This window comes from Schistocerca americana, chromosome 8, assembly GCF_021461395.2.
Source record: "Schistocerca americana isolate TAMUIC-IGC-003095 chromosome 8, iqSchAmer2.1, whole genome shotgun sequence".
NCBI classification, from domain to species: Eukaryota; Metazoa; Arthropoda; class Insecta; order Orthoptera; family Acrididae; genus Schistocerca; species Schistocerca americana.
This window is the reverse complement of record NC_060126.1, coordinates 146,716,650-146,733,359: the sequence shown is the minus strand read 5'-3', so window position 1 is coordinate 146,733,359 and position 16,710 is coordinate 146,716,650. Positions and strand designations below refer to the sequence as shown.

Sequence of the window (16,710 nt, the reverse complement as noted above, 5' to 3'; positions counted from 1 at the left end):
GCAGTCGGTATAGGGAATAGTGCTCTCCAAATTTTCTCCTCCTTGTAACCATTATTCTGTGAAACTGTCCTCAAATGTTTACGTCAGAGATGGTGTGAATGAACTGTACCAATGTTTTGAATACACTATTCTTCTGTGCTGGGCAGTGGCAGTGGCTCTTGATATGCGTCTTCTTCCATTTCACACTGTGGCACAACATGCTGCCCATTCTTTTAACCAGAAAATCCATAGATGGAGCACTCCATCCATTTTAACGTCCACGGTAAAATTGACATTCTGGTGCATCGAATTGCGATGTATGAGTAAGTCATCCACATTGTCTCGTTCATGAAGCCGTATGATAAATGATTTTTCTACACATCGGGTAGTATGTTTCCACTGGTCTGATTCCAGGGCTTCCTCTGTGAAATGTTCCACCTGGTGAAAGTGAACTACTCACAGCTACTCCTTTCCGCTTGTAGTGGCCACTGTTGAAAAGAAAGTATGTCAACATCTAGACATACCTAGAAAGACTGGTGGTCTGTGTCAAATTTCTGACCAGTAAGTTCTAAGGAATCTTGTAAAGGCCCTCTGATAAAAGGAGTCTACATTTCAGTTATCTTTCAATATCAACAGTTTAAACAAACTATTCCACAAACAAAGAGTGGCAAATTCAGAGAGCCCTATGTCCTATACCCACTATACAACCAGTGGAAATAGGAGGAACCTCAGGACAATGTGGACACTGCATCTATTCCTTTTTGTGACACATTACCTGAAAAGATAAAAAGAATTCTCCAGAAACATCAAGCGACAATGTTCTACCACACACCATCTAAAGCACAGGCACTGCTTGGTACTGTCAAAGACACTCTCAGTCTGCAAAAATCCAGAAGTCTATTGAGTACCCCACCATTGTGTAAGACGTGTGGTCAGACTGTGCATATTGTTTAAGATCGTCACTGATAACACCAATAGCACACCATATAACAGTAGCCTATCGAGTTGGCAGTCTGAATTACAAACTGGATTACGGCCATACTAAGGTTCTGACACATACATCTAACTTCAGGGACTATGTCCTTAAGGAATCTATACAGATTCAAGTAAGGTAATCACTGATAAATCATGACAATGTCTGCATCCTTAGTAAGGCCCGGGAACCCGCAATTAGGCTGATGAAGAGGCAGGAGTTATCCCACAAGAAAATGACTTCGGACATAGGCAGAGAACAGCAGAGGTTCAGTCAATATATGTACTAGGTGTGAACATGGGACTGAGCACCATGTAAAATGGGGGAATGGGGGCAGGATATTATAATGAGTGCAGACAGCAGATTAAAGGGAGGGGCAAAACCTGAAAGCACAAGATGGTTAGTTCATCAATGCACTTGGTCACTTGCCAAAATACTGTGCCCGTTGGATGCTGATGCCTGCCCGTTTATCCACGAACTATTTCATTATTAAGTACACCAGGAGAATTACATTCTTTGAATGTACACACAATGTTTTAAAGAATAAAATTCACCATGACAGCTTCTGCCAAAGGTGCTTGTTTTGTTTGTTTTAGGATGCAAAAACAACCACAGTCATACGTGCCCACGTCAGAACAGTAGCACACAAAGACAAAGACAGGAGCTAAATATGACTACAGGTCAGTTCCAATCGACAGAATAGAAGATAGCTAAAAACGGGGACATGGAAAAAGGCCTATAAATACACCATAGAGAGAGAGAGGTTCTGAATTAAAATTGAATGTCCTTCATCATATTGCTAAGACAGATAAAAAGTAAAACACGGCCGAAGTCACATGTGTCGTTCACTAAAATGGCTGATAACTCAGATGGCAAGCACAAATGAGAAGGTAAATGGTTAAAAAAAAAGGTCACTCTGTCAGGAAATGGTGGACCGTCAAAGGTTGAGAGCAATAAGCACAAAGTGGTGGGGGAACATCACTTGATAAACAGTGATGGCTGAAAAGACAGTGCTCAATACACAACATAGCTAAAATGATCTCTCCTCACAGTGAGAGGGCCGAGAGGAGGTCGTCCAGGCCTCAGAGAGGCTTAATAACCCGGAGCTTGTTATCATGAAGTGAGGACCTGTGGTGACGCCAAAGTGACACCACCTGCAAACAGAAGGCAACACAGAGATGGGAATGTAATAACTAGCGGACTGAGGTACGAGGACAGCAGCCTCGGCAGCAGCATCAGTGAGCGGCCTCGTTTCCTGTCAGACCACTGTGACCAGGAACCCATATAAAAATCACCATCAAAGAGTGAGCAAGTGACGGCTTTCCTGGACCTGTTGCACTAAGGGATGGACGGTGTACAGTAATGAGAAGCTTTGAAGAGCACAGAGTGTGAGCAGGTGACGCAATTGAAAAGCCTGAGTCACAGGATTTACTGTGTGACTCGATACAGGGCAAAGGGCTCTTCTGTAAATACTGAGCAGTGTTCTGTAAGCTGATACCAAAAAACATCAGTGCTAAAGATGAAGGCACAACAGCCTCAACGGGTGCGGGGCAAAGTCAGGACATGCGGGGAACAAGCAGCAATCGGTATTCTAATTGTCAACTGTCGAAGCTGCGTTGGTAAAGTACCGGAACTTCAAGCGCTGATAGAAAGCACCGAAGCTGAAATCGTTATAGGTACAGAAAGCTGGCTTAAGCCAGAGGTAAATTCTGCCGAAATTTTTACAAAGGTACAGACGGTGTTTAGAAAGGATAGATTGCATGCAACCGGTGGTGGAGTGTTCATCGCTGTTAGTAGTAGTTTATCCTGTAGTGAAGTAGAAGTGGATAGTTCCTGTGAATTATTATGGGTGGAGGTTGCACTAAACAACCGAACTAGGTTAATAATTGGCTCCTTTTACCGACCTCCCGACTCAGCAGCATTAGTGGCAGAACAACTGAGAGAAAATTTGGAATACATTTCACATAAATTTTCTCAGCATGTTATAGTCTTAGGTGGAGATTTCAATTTACCAGATATAGACTGGGACACTCAGATGTTTAGGACGGGTGGTAGGGACAGAGCATCGAGTGACATTATACTGAGTGCACTATCCGAAAATTACCTCGAGCAATTAAACAGAGAACCGACTCGTGGAGATAACATATTGGACCTACTGATAACAAACAGACCCGAACTTTTCGAATCTGTATGTACAGAGCAGGGAATCAGTGATCATAAGGCCGTTGCAGCATCCCTGAATATGGAAGTTAATAGGAATATAAAAAAAGGGAGGAAGGTTTATCTGTTTAGCAAGAGTAATAGAAGGCAGATTTCAGACTACCTAACAGATCAAAACGAAAATTTCTGTTCCGACACTGACAATGTTGAGTGTTTATGGAAAAAGTTCAAGGCAATCGTAAAATGCGTTTTAGACAGGTACGTGCCGAGTAAAACTGTGAGGGACGGGAAAAACCCACCGTGGTACAACAACAAAGTTAGGAAACTACTGCGAAAGCAAAGAGAGCTCCACTCCAAGTTTAAACGCAGCCAAAACCTCTCAGACAAACAGAAGCTAAACGATGTCAAAGTTAGCGTAAGGAGGGCTATGCGTGAAGCGTTCATTGAATTCGAAAGTAAAATTCTATGTACCGACTTGACAGAAAATCCTAGGAAGTTCTGGTCTTACGTTAAATCAGTAAGTGGCTCGAAACAGCATATCCAGACACTACGGGATGATGATGGCATTGAAACAGAGGATGACTCGCGTAAAGCTGAAATACTAAACACCTTTTTCCAAAGCTGTTTCACAGAGGAAGACCGCACTGCAGTTCCTTCTCTAAATCCTCGCACAAACGAAAAAATGGCTGACATCGAAATAAGTGTCCAAGGAATAGAAAAGCAACTGGAATCACTCAATAGAGGAAAGTCCACTGGACCTGACGGGATACCAATTCGATTCTACACAGAGTACGCGAAAGAACTAGCCCCCCTTCTAACAGCCGTGTACCGCAAGTCTCTAGAGGAACGGAGGGTTCCAAATGATTGGAAAAGAGCACAGATAGTCCCAGTCTTCAAGAAGGGTCGTCGAGCAGATGCGCAAAACTATAGACCTATATCTCTTACGTCGATCTCTTGTAGAATTTTAGAACATGTTTTTTGCTCGCGTATCATGTCATTTCTGGAAACCCAGAATCTACTATGTAGGAATCAACATGGATTCCGGAAACAGCGATCGTGTGAGACCCAACTCGCCTTATTTGTTCATGAGACCCAGAAAATATTAGATACAGGCTCCCAGGTAGATGCTATTTTTCTTGACTTCCGGAAGGCGTTCGATACAGTTCCGCACTGTCGCCTGATAAACAAAGTAAGAGCCTACGGAATATCAGACCAGCTGTGTGGCTGGATTGAAGAGTTTTTAGCAAACAGAACACAGCATGTTGTTATCAATGGAGAGACGTCTACAGACGTTAAAGTAACCTCTGGCGTGCCACAGGGGAGTGTTATGGGACCATTGCTTTTCACAATATATATAAATGACTTAGTAGATAGTGTCGGAAGTTCCATGCGGCTTTTCGCGGATGATGCTGTAGTATACAGAGAAGTTGCTGCATTAGAAAATTGTAGCGAAATACAGGAAGATCTGCAGCGGATAGGCACTTGGTGCAGGGAGTGGCAACTGACCCTTAACATAGACAAATGCAATGTATTGCGAATACATAGAAAGAAGGATCCTTTATTGTATGATTATATGATAGCGGAACAAACACTGGTAGCAGTTACTTCTGTAAAATATCTGGGAGTATGCGTACGGAACGATTTGAAGTGGAATGATCATATAAAACTAATTGTTGGTAAGGCGGGTACCAGGTTGAGATTCATTGGGAGAGTGCTTAGAAAATGTAGTCCATCAACAAAGGAGGTGGCTTACAAAACACTCGTTCGACCTATACTTGAGTATTGCTCATCAGTGTGGGATCCGTACCAGGTCGGGTTGACGGAGGAGATAGAGAAGATCCAAAGAAGAGCGGCGCGTTTCGTCACTGGGTTATTTGGTAACCGTGATAGCGTTACGGAGATGTTTAATAAACTCAAGTGGCAGACTCTGCAAGAGAGGCGCTCTGCATCGCGGTGTAGCTTGCTCGCCAGGTTTCGAGAGGGTGCGTTTCTGGATGAGGTATCGAATATATTGCTTCCCCCTACTTATACTTCCCGAGGAGATCACGAATGTAAAATTAGAGAGATTAGAGCGCGCACGGAGGCTTTCAGACAGTCGTTCTTCCCGCGAACCATACGCGACTGGAACAGGAAAGGGAGGTAATGACAGTGGCACGTAAAGTGCCCTCCGCCACACACCGTTGGGTGGCTTGCGGAGTATCAATGTAGATGTAGATGTAGACAACAAGGTCAGTCCAAGAACCATCAGTGTACACAGAGGTACTATTGTGAAGTTCAATATGAAGGTCATGTAACTAAAGGCAACTGAGCAAGGCCCGAGTAGTGTCCTTAGGAAGCGAATGAAGGCCAAGGTGAACACATGCCGCCGCATGAAGCCAAGGTGCTGAACGGTTCACACCCATCAGGAAAGTGGCAGGTAGCATGCAGTTAAGCTGCCGAAGCAAGAGTCAAAAGCGAGCTATAGAAGGTAACAGAAAAGAGGGATGTGCCCCATACTGGCAATCTAAAGAGTCATCAAAGGAGGAGGCATAAGGTGAGTAGCCATGCATGGCAGACAAACAGCATGCATATCTGCTGAGGAGAAAGTCACGGCGGTAAGAAAGTGGTAGTTTGGCAGCTTCTCCATACGCACTCTCAACTGGGCTAGTGTAAAAAGAGCCAGAGGCCAAACAGATGCCATCATGGTGGATTGTATTAAGACAGCATAAGAGGGATGGATGTGGAGTTGCATAAACAAAACATTCATATTCTAATTTTGGATGGACAAGGGACTGGTACAAACAGAGGAGGGTGGTACAATCTGCTACCAAGGAAGTAGCACAGGACATGTAGGACATTGAGGGAATGTACAAAGGGCTGCCAGGTAAGAGATGTGGGAGGACTAATAAAGTTTCCTATTGAGCAAGAGCCCCAGGAATTTCATAGTTTCAATGAACGGAAGAGCAAAAGGCCCAAGATGTAAAGACGGTGGAAGAAACCAATTGTGCTGCCAGAAAAACGGTTTTGCAATGCTCCACGAGTAATGACGATCGAGACATAGCTGAAGACACCACTCAGTGAGACAAGTCTATGCAATAGATAGCAAAATCATCAACGAAAAGGGAGTCTGAGATGCCCGGTGGGAGACAGGCCACCCAGCAGAAGATAGGCCATTGTAGGGTTAATGGCAATAGCAAAGAGGATGACGTACAAGACAGAACCCTGAGACACACTGCTTTCCTGGATAAAGGTGTCTGACAAGGCAGAACCCACATTTATCTTGAAAACTCTATCTTTTAAAAATATCTGAATAAAACGTGGCAAGCAGCTACGGAAGCGCCACGTGTAGAGAGTACGGAGGATACGAGCACTCTGCCACGTATCGTAGGCTTTCTCCAAATCAAAAAACATGGCCACTGTCTGGGATTCCTGCAGAAAGCCATTCATGACCTAGGTGGACAGTGACGAGATGATGAATTGCAGAACATCACACTTGAAATCAACACTGTGTAGTGGTTAGTAAATTGCAATATGAGCCACCATACCTGCCAGACACGAATCATACATTCCCTCACCTTGCAAACACAACTGGTGAGATAAATGGGGTAGTAGCTAGAAGGACGGTGTTTGTCCTTACTGGGCTCAGGTATGGGTATGACGGTGGCTTCACGCCAGTGTCTGGAAACTTGCCCTCTGCCCAAACGTAGTTGTATATATGAAGCAGGAAATGCTTGCCTGCAAGAGGAAGTTGCTGCAACATATGAATGTGAACATCATCTGGCCCTGGGGAGGAGGACGGGGGTGAAGTGAGAGAATGATCTAGCTCCCTCATAGTAAAGACAGCATTGTGGCACTCATGATTCTGAGAAGAGAAGGGTATCACCCGAGGCTCCTCCGCTCGGTTCCGATGAAGGATGGCAGGGTGGTCATGGAGGTAGCTAGAAATCTCTGCAAAATGGTGGCCCAAGGTGTTGGAGATTGCAAGAGCATCCACTATGATATCATCTACTACTATCAGGCTGAAAATTGGGGAATGAATCTCGGTCTGAGAGAGCTGTCGGACATTAGCCCACAGAAAGGAAGCGGGAGCGGAACTGTTGAAAGAACTAGTGAATGAAACCCAGCTGGCTTTTACCCTATCCTGAAGAACACTACGACACTGTGTGCACAACTTTTTTTAATGAATGCAGTTTGCCACTGTAGGATGATGGTTAAAAATGCAGAGAGCACATCTCCACGTGAGAATTGCGTTGCGGCATGCCTTAGTCCAACAAGGGACTGGGACACAGCACATGAAGAGGACATGTGGAAGTGTGAGGAACTGAATGTTCTGCGGCGGTAAGGATAATGTTTGTAAGATATTCTACCTGGTCATCAAAACTGGGGAAATGTTGTTCATCGAAGGTCGCCAGGGAGGAGTAAAGCCTCCAGTCCACCTTAGTAAGCTGCAATTTGGGTGTGCAGGTAGGTGGGGTAGGATTCAGCAAAGGGACAGGAAAAGGTCAGTATGTGTCAGAGAGAACGGACCACTAGAGATGATGGGTAAGCTGGGCAGTACAGAAGGACAGGTCCAAATGGGAATGTGTGTGCATGGTGTCTGAAAGGAATGTGGGTGCTCCTACGTTAAGGCAGAGGAGGGTAAGTTGATTGAGAAGGTCAGCCAAGAGGGCAGGTTCTGGGAGAATCCCAAAGGGGATGGTGCACATTGAAGTCACAAATTAGCAGAAAGGGATGAGGCAGCAGGAGGAAGTCTGCCCTGGTGACATCAAATGGTGGAGGGATGTAAATGGTACTAAGGGAAAAGGTCAGGTGAGGAAGGAAAAGGCAAACACCAACAGCTTAGAGCTGGGTAGTCAGAGAGATGGACTGGCTATGAATGTCACCCCATATGAGCAGCATTACTCCACCATGAGATGAAATGCCATTTCGGCGGAAGGTCAAAACGGACGGGGAAGAAATCAGAGTTGCTTAAAGTGGTCGCAATTTTGTTTCCTAAAGGCAGAGAACGAGCAGATGCTGCGATTCTAAGAACAGACGTTAATCGTCTGTTTGACGAAAGATCATGAACATTCCATTGAAGGAGAGTCATAACGAGGAAAGGGGAGGAGGGATAAAATGAAGGGGTGTCACCTTGGCAGCTGCCAAGTGCCAGCCTTCAAAGACTCACTGTTACCGTTCAATAAAAATCTTCATTTTGTGTTTCATCTCTTATTTCTACCTTCCATCCCATAATTCCTCAATCTCCACCCCATCTATTCAATCTGATAAAAAGCTGTTAATGAAAATGCAAAATCTGTCTTGTTTTAACACAAAGGAGAAATTCAACAAAAGAATGTCATCTGAAAATAACTATTTCTGAGACAATAACAGACAGAAGTGCATCCAATATTCATAGTTGAAAATTCATTCTCCTCAAGTTTAACACAGTTCCTGTTGAGAATTTTCTTGAGTAGCTATTAAAATGTCATTCTTTTGATGAAAGGTATTTTTATGTTTGCTAATACAGTACTCCAGTTCAGAAGCAAAGTTACATCTTAGCAAGCATCTCCGTGTTTCAAATTACATCTTCTTTGTGTCATACTATCTCCTAAACCAAAAATACTGCTTAAAATTACTAATTGCTACCTTGCATTATTATGGAGCAGTTTCTTGGTGATACACGGTGGCCTGAATATTTAAATTACTGCAGCTTCCATTACACTAGATATGTAATGTGCAACACAAAGCAGATTCAAACAATTCATCTGCTTTCACATTCCAGGTGAAAAACTAAAATAATGACGAACACTGACATTTCTGGTTTGTCAGTAGCTAGATAACCAATCGTCACTTCACCTGGAGACCAAGGTGTGATGTACAGCATAACTCATTGTAACATAATAGTGGTTACTGAAAGTGCCATCACACATATCAGTAACTGGAAATTTTTACTGCACTAGCGCCACCTATTTTTCAATTAAGGTAGAGAGGAATAATGTAATCTTCATTTTAAATGTAATGCAATCAAGGAGTACATCTATTCTTTACTTCATAATTCACAACTAGACTCTGGTTCTGAATTTCATTTTTTTTTTTTTTCTGGAACAAATTCAGAAACATATTTACTAAGGAATTTAATTTATAATGATGCCAATGTTAAACACCTGATAAGGTTTACTGAAAAGAAGTAAACAAGGAGGAATTACATTAAGGACTGGATGGGATATTAAGGAAAACACACAAACCCTGAATCAGGAGGGGAACCCGTACACTGCTGCGGATGAGCTTGTTACATGCCAAGTTGAGAGTTGCATCATTATTGCAATGTATCTCTTTGTGTAAAGTAGTCTGTGTGTATTGAGGTTTACATGGGCTGGGTTTGCTTGAGTAGCCTGCCTAACCCAGTGCTGAATATTCTGGAGCAAGCTCTGCTGTATCTCTGCCTGTCACTCTAAGATTTGTTACTTCCAGATTTTCTGGATTCAGAGGAACTTGTATACCTGAACAAACTTTGCCATTCCATCCCCCTCACCCACAACCTCACGACACAGCACTGTATTCTGGCTGGAGCAGCCAGAAGTAATGGTAATGTGCGCATGTGGTGTGCTTGCTTGTGAGAATGTATATTTTCTTTTCTGAGGATGGCTTTGGCCAAAAACTCAACGTGTAGGCCTAACATTCTTTTAGCTGTGTCTGTGTGTAACTCAGCATGTCATCTTTATAGTGAGTAGCAATTATCCTTTTCATAACACTGCTATTCCAACCTCCACTTTCCATTGTTTTATTAGATATCTTGCTCAAACATAAGACTAGTCTTACACCTACTGCCAGACAGTTTACAACTATTGCTTTCAGAATCTGTTGGGGCATTATCACTTATATCGACACTGAGTAATTCATCTTCACTGCCAGTCTTCATAAGTAGGCCTATCTCTAGGATCTCTTTCTCAGTGCAACCAACAATGTCTTGCCTTCCTTTGTAGAAAAGAGGAGAAAAACACTGATGCCAATCCTGATGAACAGTAGGTAAAACAAAGCAAAATATAATGCCACAAAGTGATATAAAAGATAAAGTATTCCAAAACAGCTTGATACCAGAACTTTGAAAAAAGCTACTGAGATATGGGGTAGAAATTTCACTGTACACGTGAACTCGTCAACAGCACTCTGGTGTTGGAGTTGTGGTGCACCTATGGGATAACGGAAGCGATGCCCATCACTAGCACTCAGCAACCAGCAAGGAGGCCCAAGTTGACTTATTAATATTGGTGAAGGAATACAAAGAAGGCACACAAACTCATCAGCAACACCTGGAGAGAGACAGATTATGACAAGTTACCATGTCAGCAGCAGCCCTGGGATCAAGCTAGTTTTAATTTTGAAGGACCATTTTCTGGATGGGAATAGCACTGCACTTCAACAACTTATGTATTGTTCACAAAAAGTCTCAAATTAGAATAACTGATTGCATTGATGTAATGACATATCTCACTCCATTCAATCACAACAAACAGTACTTTTTCTGACAATTTTATAGTTACTTGCAGAGCATAAAACTAAATCAGGGCGTACAAATGAGCCTGCTATTTTCATTGAGAGTTGTCACTTTAATACCAAGCAATTGTACTGAATCTAAATAGAAGAAATAACACAAAATTCAGCAGTAAGTGGGAAAGTAATGGTCACATTGGACATAAATAAACCACCTAGCGGCCTAAGCAGCACTGCAAGCATTAAGTCCTTAACAGTGGATATTAATTGCCAGCTGACTTTGAATGAACATACAAAGACAATGGCATCAGCATTTTAGGTTGTATCATCAACATTTAACAGCCAGTGCCTTGGACATACAAGTCTCACGTACCTACAGTTATTTGCTATGGGATATTTTTCATGTGGCCCAAATACACTACACCTGGATATTATTTTCAAACTGCAGAAAATGACAATAAGAGTAATAATAAGCAGAAGTGAGCTTCATTGTAAGGAAAATTTTAACAACAGAATAGCCATACAGCAGCAAGTGAGTTCATCAGTCTGTTGTGCACAGCACAAAAACCAATTGCAGGCAGGTCACAAGTTTATTATCCACAATCATGGAACAGGAGCCAACTTGGACTTCTGTTTCCCAACAAAAAACTCTGCATCACATTTTGTATCATAGACTGAAATCATAATTTGCCCTGCAAGATGAAATAACGGACATACATTTATTTGAAAAGAAAGTTGAATTATAGCTTTTAAAAATACATATACTACATGAAGGTTACTTACATAATTCAAACGTGTTATTAAAACAAAAATGACATCTAACCACCTGTCATAATATACACTCACGACATAAGCCTAACGCTTTTTACTGGAAATTCGTACATCTAAGCAGGTACAGGGTAATACTAATGTCATACCATTTTCCTGAACTCAGCATCTCACTCATCAAAAAGGAGAGAGGGCACAGGGATTAAATGGTAAGAAAGCATGGTTGTTCAGAAGTCACATACACATATGTGTGCACACACAGCAACAAGTGTCTGAAGACTAAATGAGCTGTGTGTAATTAATGATCATCTTATTAATCCAACTTGTTACAATTAACTAAAAACTTAAAGTCCATTGCTCATTAGATATAATTAAATGAGATGTGCATTTGTTACAGTACAGCCTATCAAGCTATCCTGGCTTAGGTTTTCCTAAATCACATTATCAGGCAAACGCCAGGATGTCTCCTTCAACAAAATCATAGTGGGCCATCTGGTCTCTTCTCATTAAACACATACAACACAGCATATCCAGTCCTATATCATTGTAAAACGATTCTTCGATGAATATATTACTATTACTATGGCATTACATTACCATTGGAACCACAATACAAATGTTTCATTAACAGGGGCACACTGTCCTAAATGAGGAATACAGATCAACTTAGAAGTACAAACTTATTTCTGATATCCATACGACATATGATGTCAAGACAGAGTTTTATTAGTTCACCGTCATATCAAAACAAATCCAATACCACCCTATCTTGTCACTATTTATTAAATACAGAAAGAAATCAAATTATAGACAGCATTATTTCGACCAACACATGGGAGCATATTTGAACTAGTATTAAAGCTTCAAAAGGTGGGGGAGGCAAATCTATTCCTGCATCTAGCAGTAAGCATCAGCAACGAATTTGCGGAGAAAATGTTGACGAAGAAAAAATTTAGCCTAATCATTTTGTTTGTGTTGAGAAATAACAGTTACTGTAATTAACGTTACATGAAGCAGCAGAATATTGATAGAGTGAAAAAGAGGTGTATGGAGGATTATGGGTAAATCCTGAAATAAAAGTGTCTTCACTAATTTGTATTGTCTTTTCTGTCAGGTTAAAACAAGTGACACCTAAACAAGGCACATATAAATCCATAACTGATCAGGGAATGGCAATGATTACTCCTCCTGCGTCCTCTGAACAATTATATCCCTCATCATGTGAGCATAATTCAAAAAGATTAGCTACTGGAAGCTAGTACCTAACGACTGCTGAAAATGGGTGCAAATTACAAATAAATATATAAACGAGAGGCAATGCTAAAATATCAACTGAATACAAATCATTGTAAAGCACATTCATGTATCAGTTTGCGACCTGTCAATTCAAGTGGTTACACATTCGCTTACAATATTTCTTAACTGACGAATCTTGGAATATTTTCCCTCTTAAGATTTTACTACTGTTTTAGAGCTAACCTGAAATGCAGTCGAAGTCATTTTCAAATGGTCAATTCACAAAACACATTAGGTTCTCAAACAATAACATAAACAACTCACTACGACGCACAAAGTGGCGTTAAAACTTAAACTACCGGCAGCACAATTCAAACTGCGTACCAACACGCTACACATAATAGTCTCTGACCAGCGATATCTACACAATTGCATAGGACTGGAAGTATGCACATACAAATACAGAAAATTTGCTAGTTTCCGTCTTCACTACGATATCATTCTCCAATTTTGAAAGTGTGAGGATTCTGATAGCACACTTTGTTTCAAAGATCGACATACATTTCAGGAAAACAATTCCAGTGCAGCAAGACCGCTTCGTTTGTTGGAAAGGAGGGATTCATGCAAAAGCTCTGCATAGCCTAATATTTAAAATTTCGAAGCAAATAAAGCACCTGAAACTTGTCGATCAATGATTGTCGACCTGAAAGATTTCATAAGTGTAACAGTCTGAAATAAATATCATTGTAACACATTCCTAATATTACTTGTATTTGCAATTACTCTACAATCGGAAAGACATTGCACTATATTACCACTTTTTCCAATTTCACCACTATCTGTGTTGCCTTTAGTGAATGTTACAGTGAAAACTGTGTTTGTCGATACTATTATCACATCCACAAACACAGTTAAGCATTCTTATCGTCGTAAAAGTTCAATTCTATTTCGTACAGAACCTCATTTAGTTTATCTGATGACTGTCCTCTCACCTTCCCACAGTGGTGAAGCTAATGAATCATTTGTGGGTAGCTTATCTTATACCCTTTTATACAAGAGATTGATGCGGTAATTCTTTTTGATAGTAAAGTTATCAGTCACTAAATTTCTGGTCACTTCTAGGTTGTTTAACCACGTATCTTTTCTATGGCAGTTGTGCAGAGAGAACTTAACCCAACATTTGTCATTGAATGGCGAAGGTAATTTTCAACGGAATATTATTGGACGCTAAGAATGTAAAGTGCGCTGGTGACAAATATTTATGTTTGTCAATGTAAATGTTTCCTAGTTCATTTTCCAGTTGTTCTTTTCTGAAGAATGGGTAAGTTGTGAAAAGCCTTTCAGTTTCATTGTTGTAAACGTTGATTTTAATTTCCTACCTGAGTCCTATCAAGCAACTCTACAGACTGAATATTCTGAAAAATTCCAAAACGCATTTCCATTTGCACTATCATGTTATTTAAGATTTCACATGATATCAGCAACATCTCAAGCAAGTGGAAGTCACACTCACTACACTCATTTCAATGTTAACTTTCTGGATACAGCTTTTAGTACATGAGCTCACATTCGTTTCAAATCACATATCGCTTAACAAACTGGTGGTCATCATGATTGCAGCCTTGCACATACTAATATCAAACACAAATTTGGGTTGCAGAAGAGGATAGAGGTGGTCAACATATGACAAAGCAGGGAAAACAATTGGGTTTTATTAAGAACGCCAAGAAACCAAAAGCACTGGTGAACGACTCTGCATCCCAATCGTCATTGTGCGTGGTTCTATTTTGGAAAAGCCTTTCAGCTCATGGTACCTGAGATGTATTGTATTTGTATTTCTTTATTCATCCTGTAAATGGTGATTAAGTACATAGTTTGTAGAAACGATATATGGCAAGTCAGGTCTGGTATATTATACACAACTTTATATGTACCTGTGATTCAGAAAACAAAAGTCAATACAAGTTGAATACGGGTAACATAATTATAAAAACAGTAAGATTATTGAAAGAATAGTATGGTTAAGAATAAATATGTGAGAAAGTACACTGTATTTTCTTGGCGCTATAAAAACTCATAAACAGAATAGAAGCTGTGGTCAAGCAAGTACTCTTTTATCTTCATTTCAAATTTAGGCAAGTTTTCTGTTTCAGAGTTAATGGCATGTAGTTATACAACATAATGTCAGTATGATACACTCCTCCCTTATAAATGTTTGTGTTTACTAAATGAACATGTAGGTAGTGCTTCTGTCTAGTATCATAAGAATGGAACTCACAATTATGCTTGAAGATTTTTTCGTCTTTTAATATGCTCACTTTTATGAAGGTTAGTACTTGTTAGATACATAAATAAGAATGAGAAAGTATACTGAAACCATGAATATTGCTCTATATGAGTTTCTGCGTGAGGCAATACTGACCCTACGACTTATCTTAGAAGTTAGATTAAGAAAAGACAAACTACGTTTGTAGCATTTGTAGACTTAGAAAAAGTTTCTGCCAATGTTGACTGGAATACTCTCTTTCAAATTCTGAAGGTGGCAGGGGTAAAATATAGGGAGCGAAAGGCTATTTACAATTTGTACAGAAACTAGATGGCAGTTAAAATAGTCGAGGGCACAAAAGGGAAGCAGTGGTTGGGAAGGGAGTGAGACAGGGTTGTAGCCTCTCCCCAATGTTATTCAATGTGTATATTGAGCAAGCAGTAAAGGAAACAAAAGAAAAATTCGGAGTAGGTATTAAAATCCATGGAGAAGAAATAAAAACTTTTAGGTTCGCAGATGACATTGTAATTCTTTTAGAGACAGCAAAGGACTTGGAAGAGCCATTGCACGGAATGGAAACTGTCTTGAAAGAGGGTACAAGCTGAACATCAACAAAATCAAAACGCGGATAATGGAGTGTATTCGAATTAAATCGGGTGATGCTGAGGGAATTGGATTAGGAAATGAGACACTTACAGTAGTAAAGGAGTTTTGCTATTTGGGGAGCAAAATAACTGATGATGGTTGAAATAGAAATGATATAAAATGTTGACTAACAATAGCAAGGAAAACATTTTTGAAGAAGAGAAATTTGTTAACATCGAGTATAGATTTAAGTGTCAGGAAGTCGTTTCTGAAAGTATTTGTATGGAGTGAAGCCATGTATGGAAGTGAAACATGGACGATAAATAGTTTGGACAAGAAGAGAATAGAAGCTTTCGAAATGTAGTGCTACAGAGGAATGCTGAAGATTAGATGGGTCGATGACATGATTAATGAGGAGGTATTGAATAGAATTGGGGAGAAGAGGAGTTTGTGACACAACTTGATAATAAGAAGGGATCGGTTGGTAGGAGATATTCTGAGGCATCAAGGGATCAGCAATTTAGGGTAAAAATCGTAGAGGGAGACCAAGAGATGAATACACTAAGCAGATTCAGAAGGATGTAGGCTGCAGTATATACTGGGAGATGAAGCAGCTTAGACAGGATAGAGTAGCATGGAGAGCTGCATCAAACCAGGCTCAGGTCTGAAGACTACAACACACATTGAATTCCCCCAAAAGATAATTCCATACATCAGTAGTGAATCAATAGTGCCATTGTACGTTTGTCCACTGATGCACGACTTGTATTTTGTGAGAGGATCTTTACACAGTATTTAAGTTTATTTAACTTTTTATTTACATTATTAATGTGTGTCTCCACATTTGCAGATGAATCAATTCCTCCACCAGTGTTAAAAATTGGTGTTATCCCAAAAGCTCATGAATCGCGGTTCCAGCATTTAGTAGGCTACATGTTTGATGAAATCTGAATCATTTATTTTCTTAGAGTTAGATTCTCTTTGAGGACTTCCTAAAAGGAACAGAATGCTAGAAAAATTTAAATGAAAAACCTAACTGATTTGATACTTTTAGAACAATATAATGTCACTGGATTAGGTTTATAGGCATAACTGTAAAAATATCACTCATGGATGTTTTTGTTAGAAATTTTTGAAAACCTTCATGTTTACCTGCCACTACTGAGGCTCCATCATATGCTTGGCTCACTGTTTTGTCAATAGTTTCCCAAACATCAAGTGCATCAAGTACAATTTCTGATAAACACTGAGCAGTTTTGTTACTAGAAGCACTGTGAAAACCATTAAATCTTTC

General features: G+C 40.4%; 1 protein-coding gene across 3 annotated transcripts in view; it reads right to left on the bottom strand.

Moving 5' to 3' along the window:
- The window catches only part of LOC124545084 (protein abnormal spindle), a 170,943-nt gene extending 158,004 nt beyond the window's left edge, over positions 1-12,939 (bottom strand). Inside the window, exon 1 of one of the 3 annotated variants that reach the window (XM_047123892.1) lies at positions 12,809-12,939. In XM_047123892.1, coding sequence (XP_046979848.1) covers positions 12,809-12,829 — 21 coding nt within the window. In that variant the 5' untranslated portion in view covers positions 12,830-12,939. The remainder of the gene's footprint in view (positions 1-12,808) is intronic. The other 2 variants (XM_047123893.1, XM_047123894.1) reach the window with 2 other exon arrangements.
- Between the last annotated feature and the right edge of the window lie 3,771 nt (positions 12,940-16,710).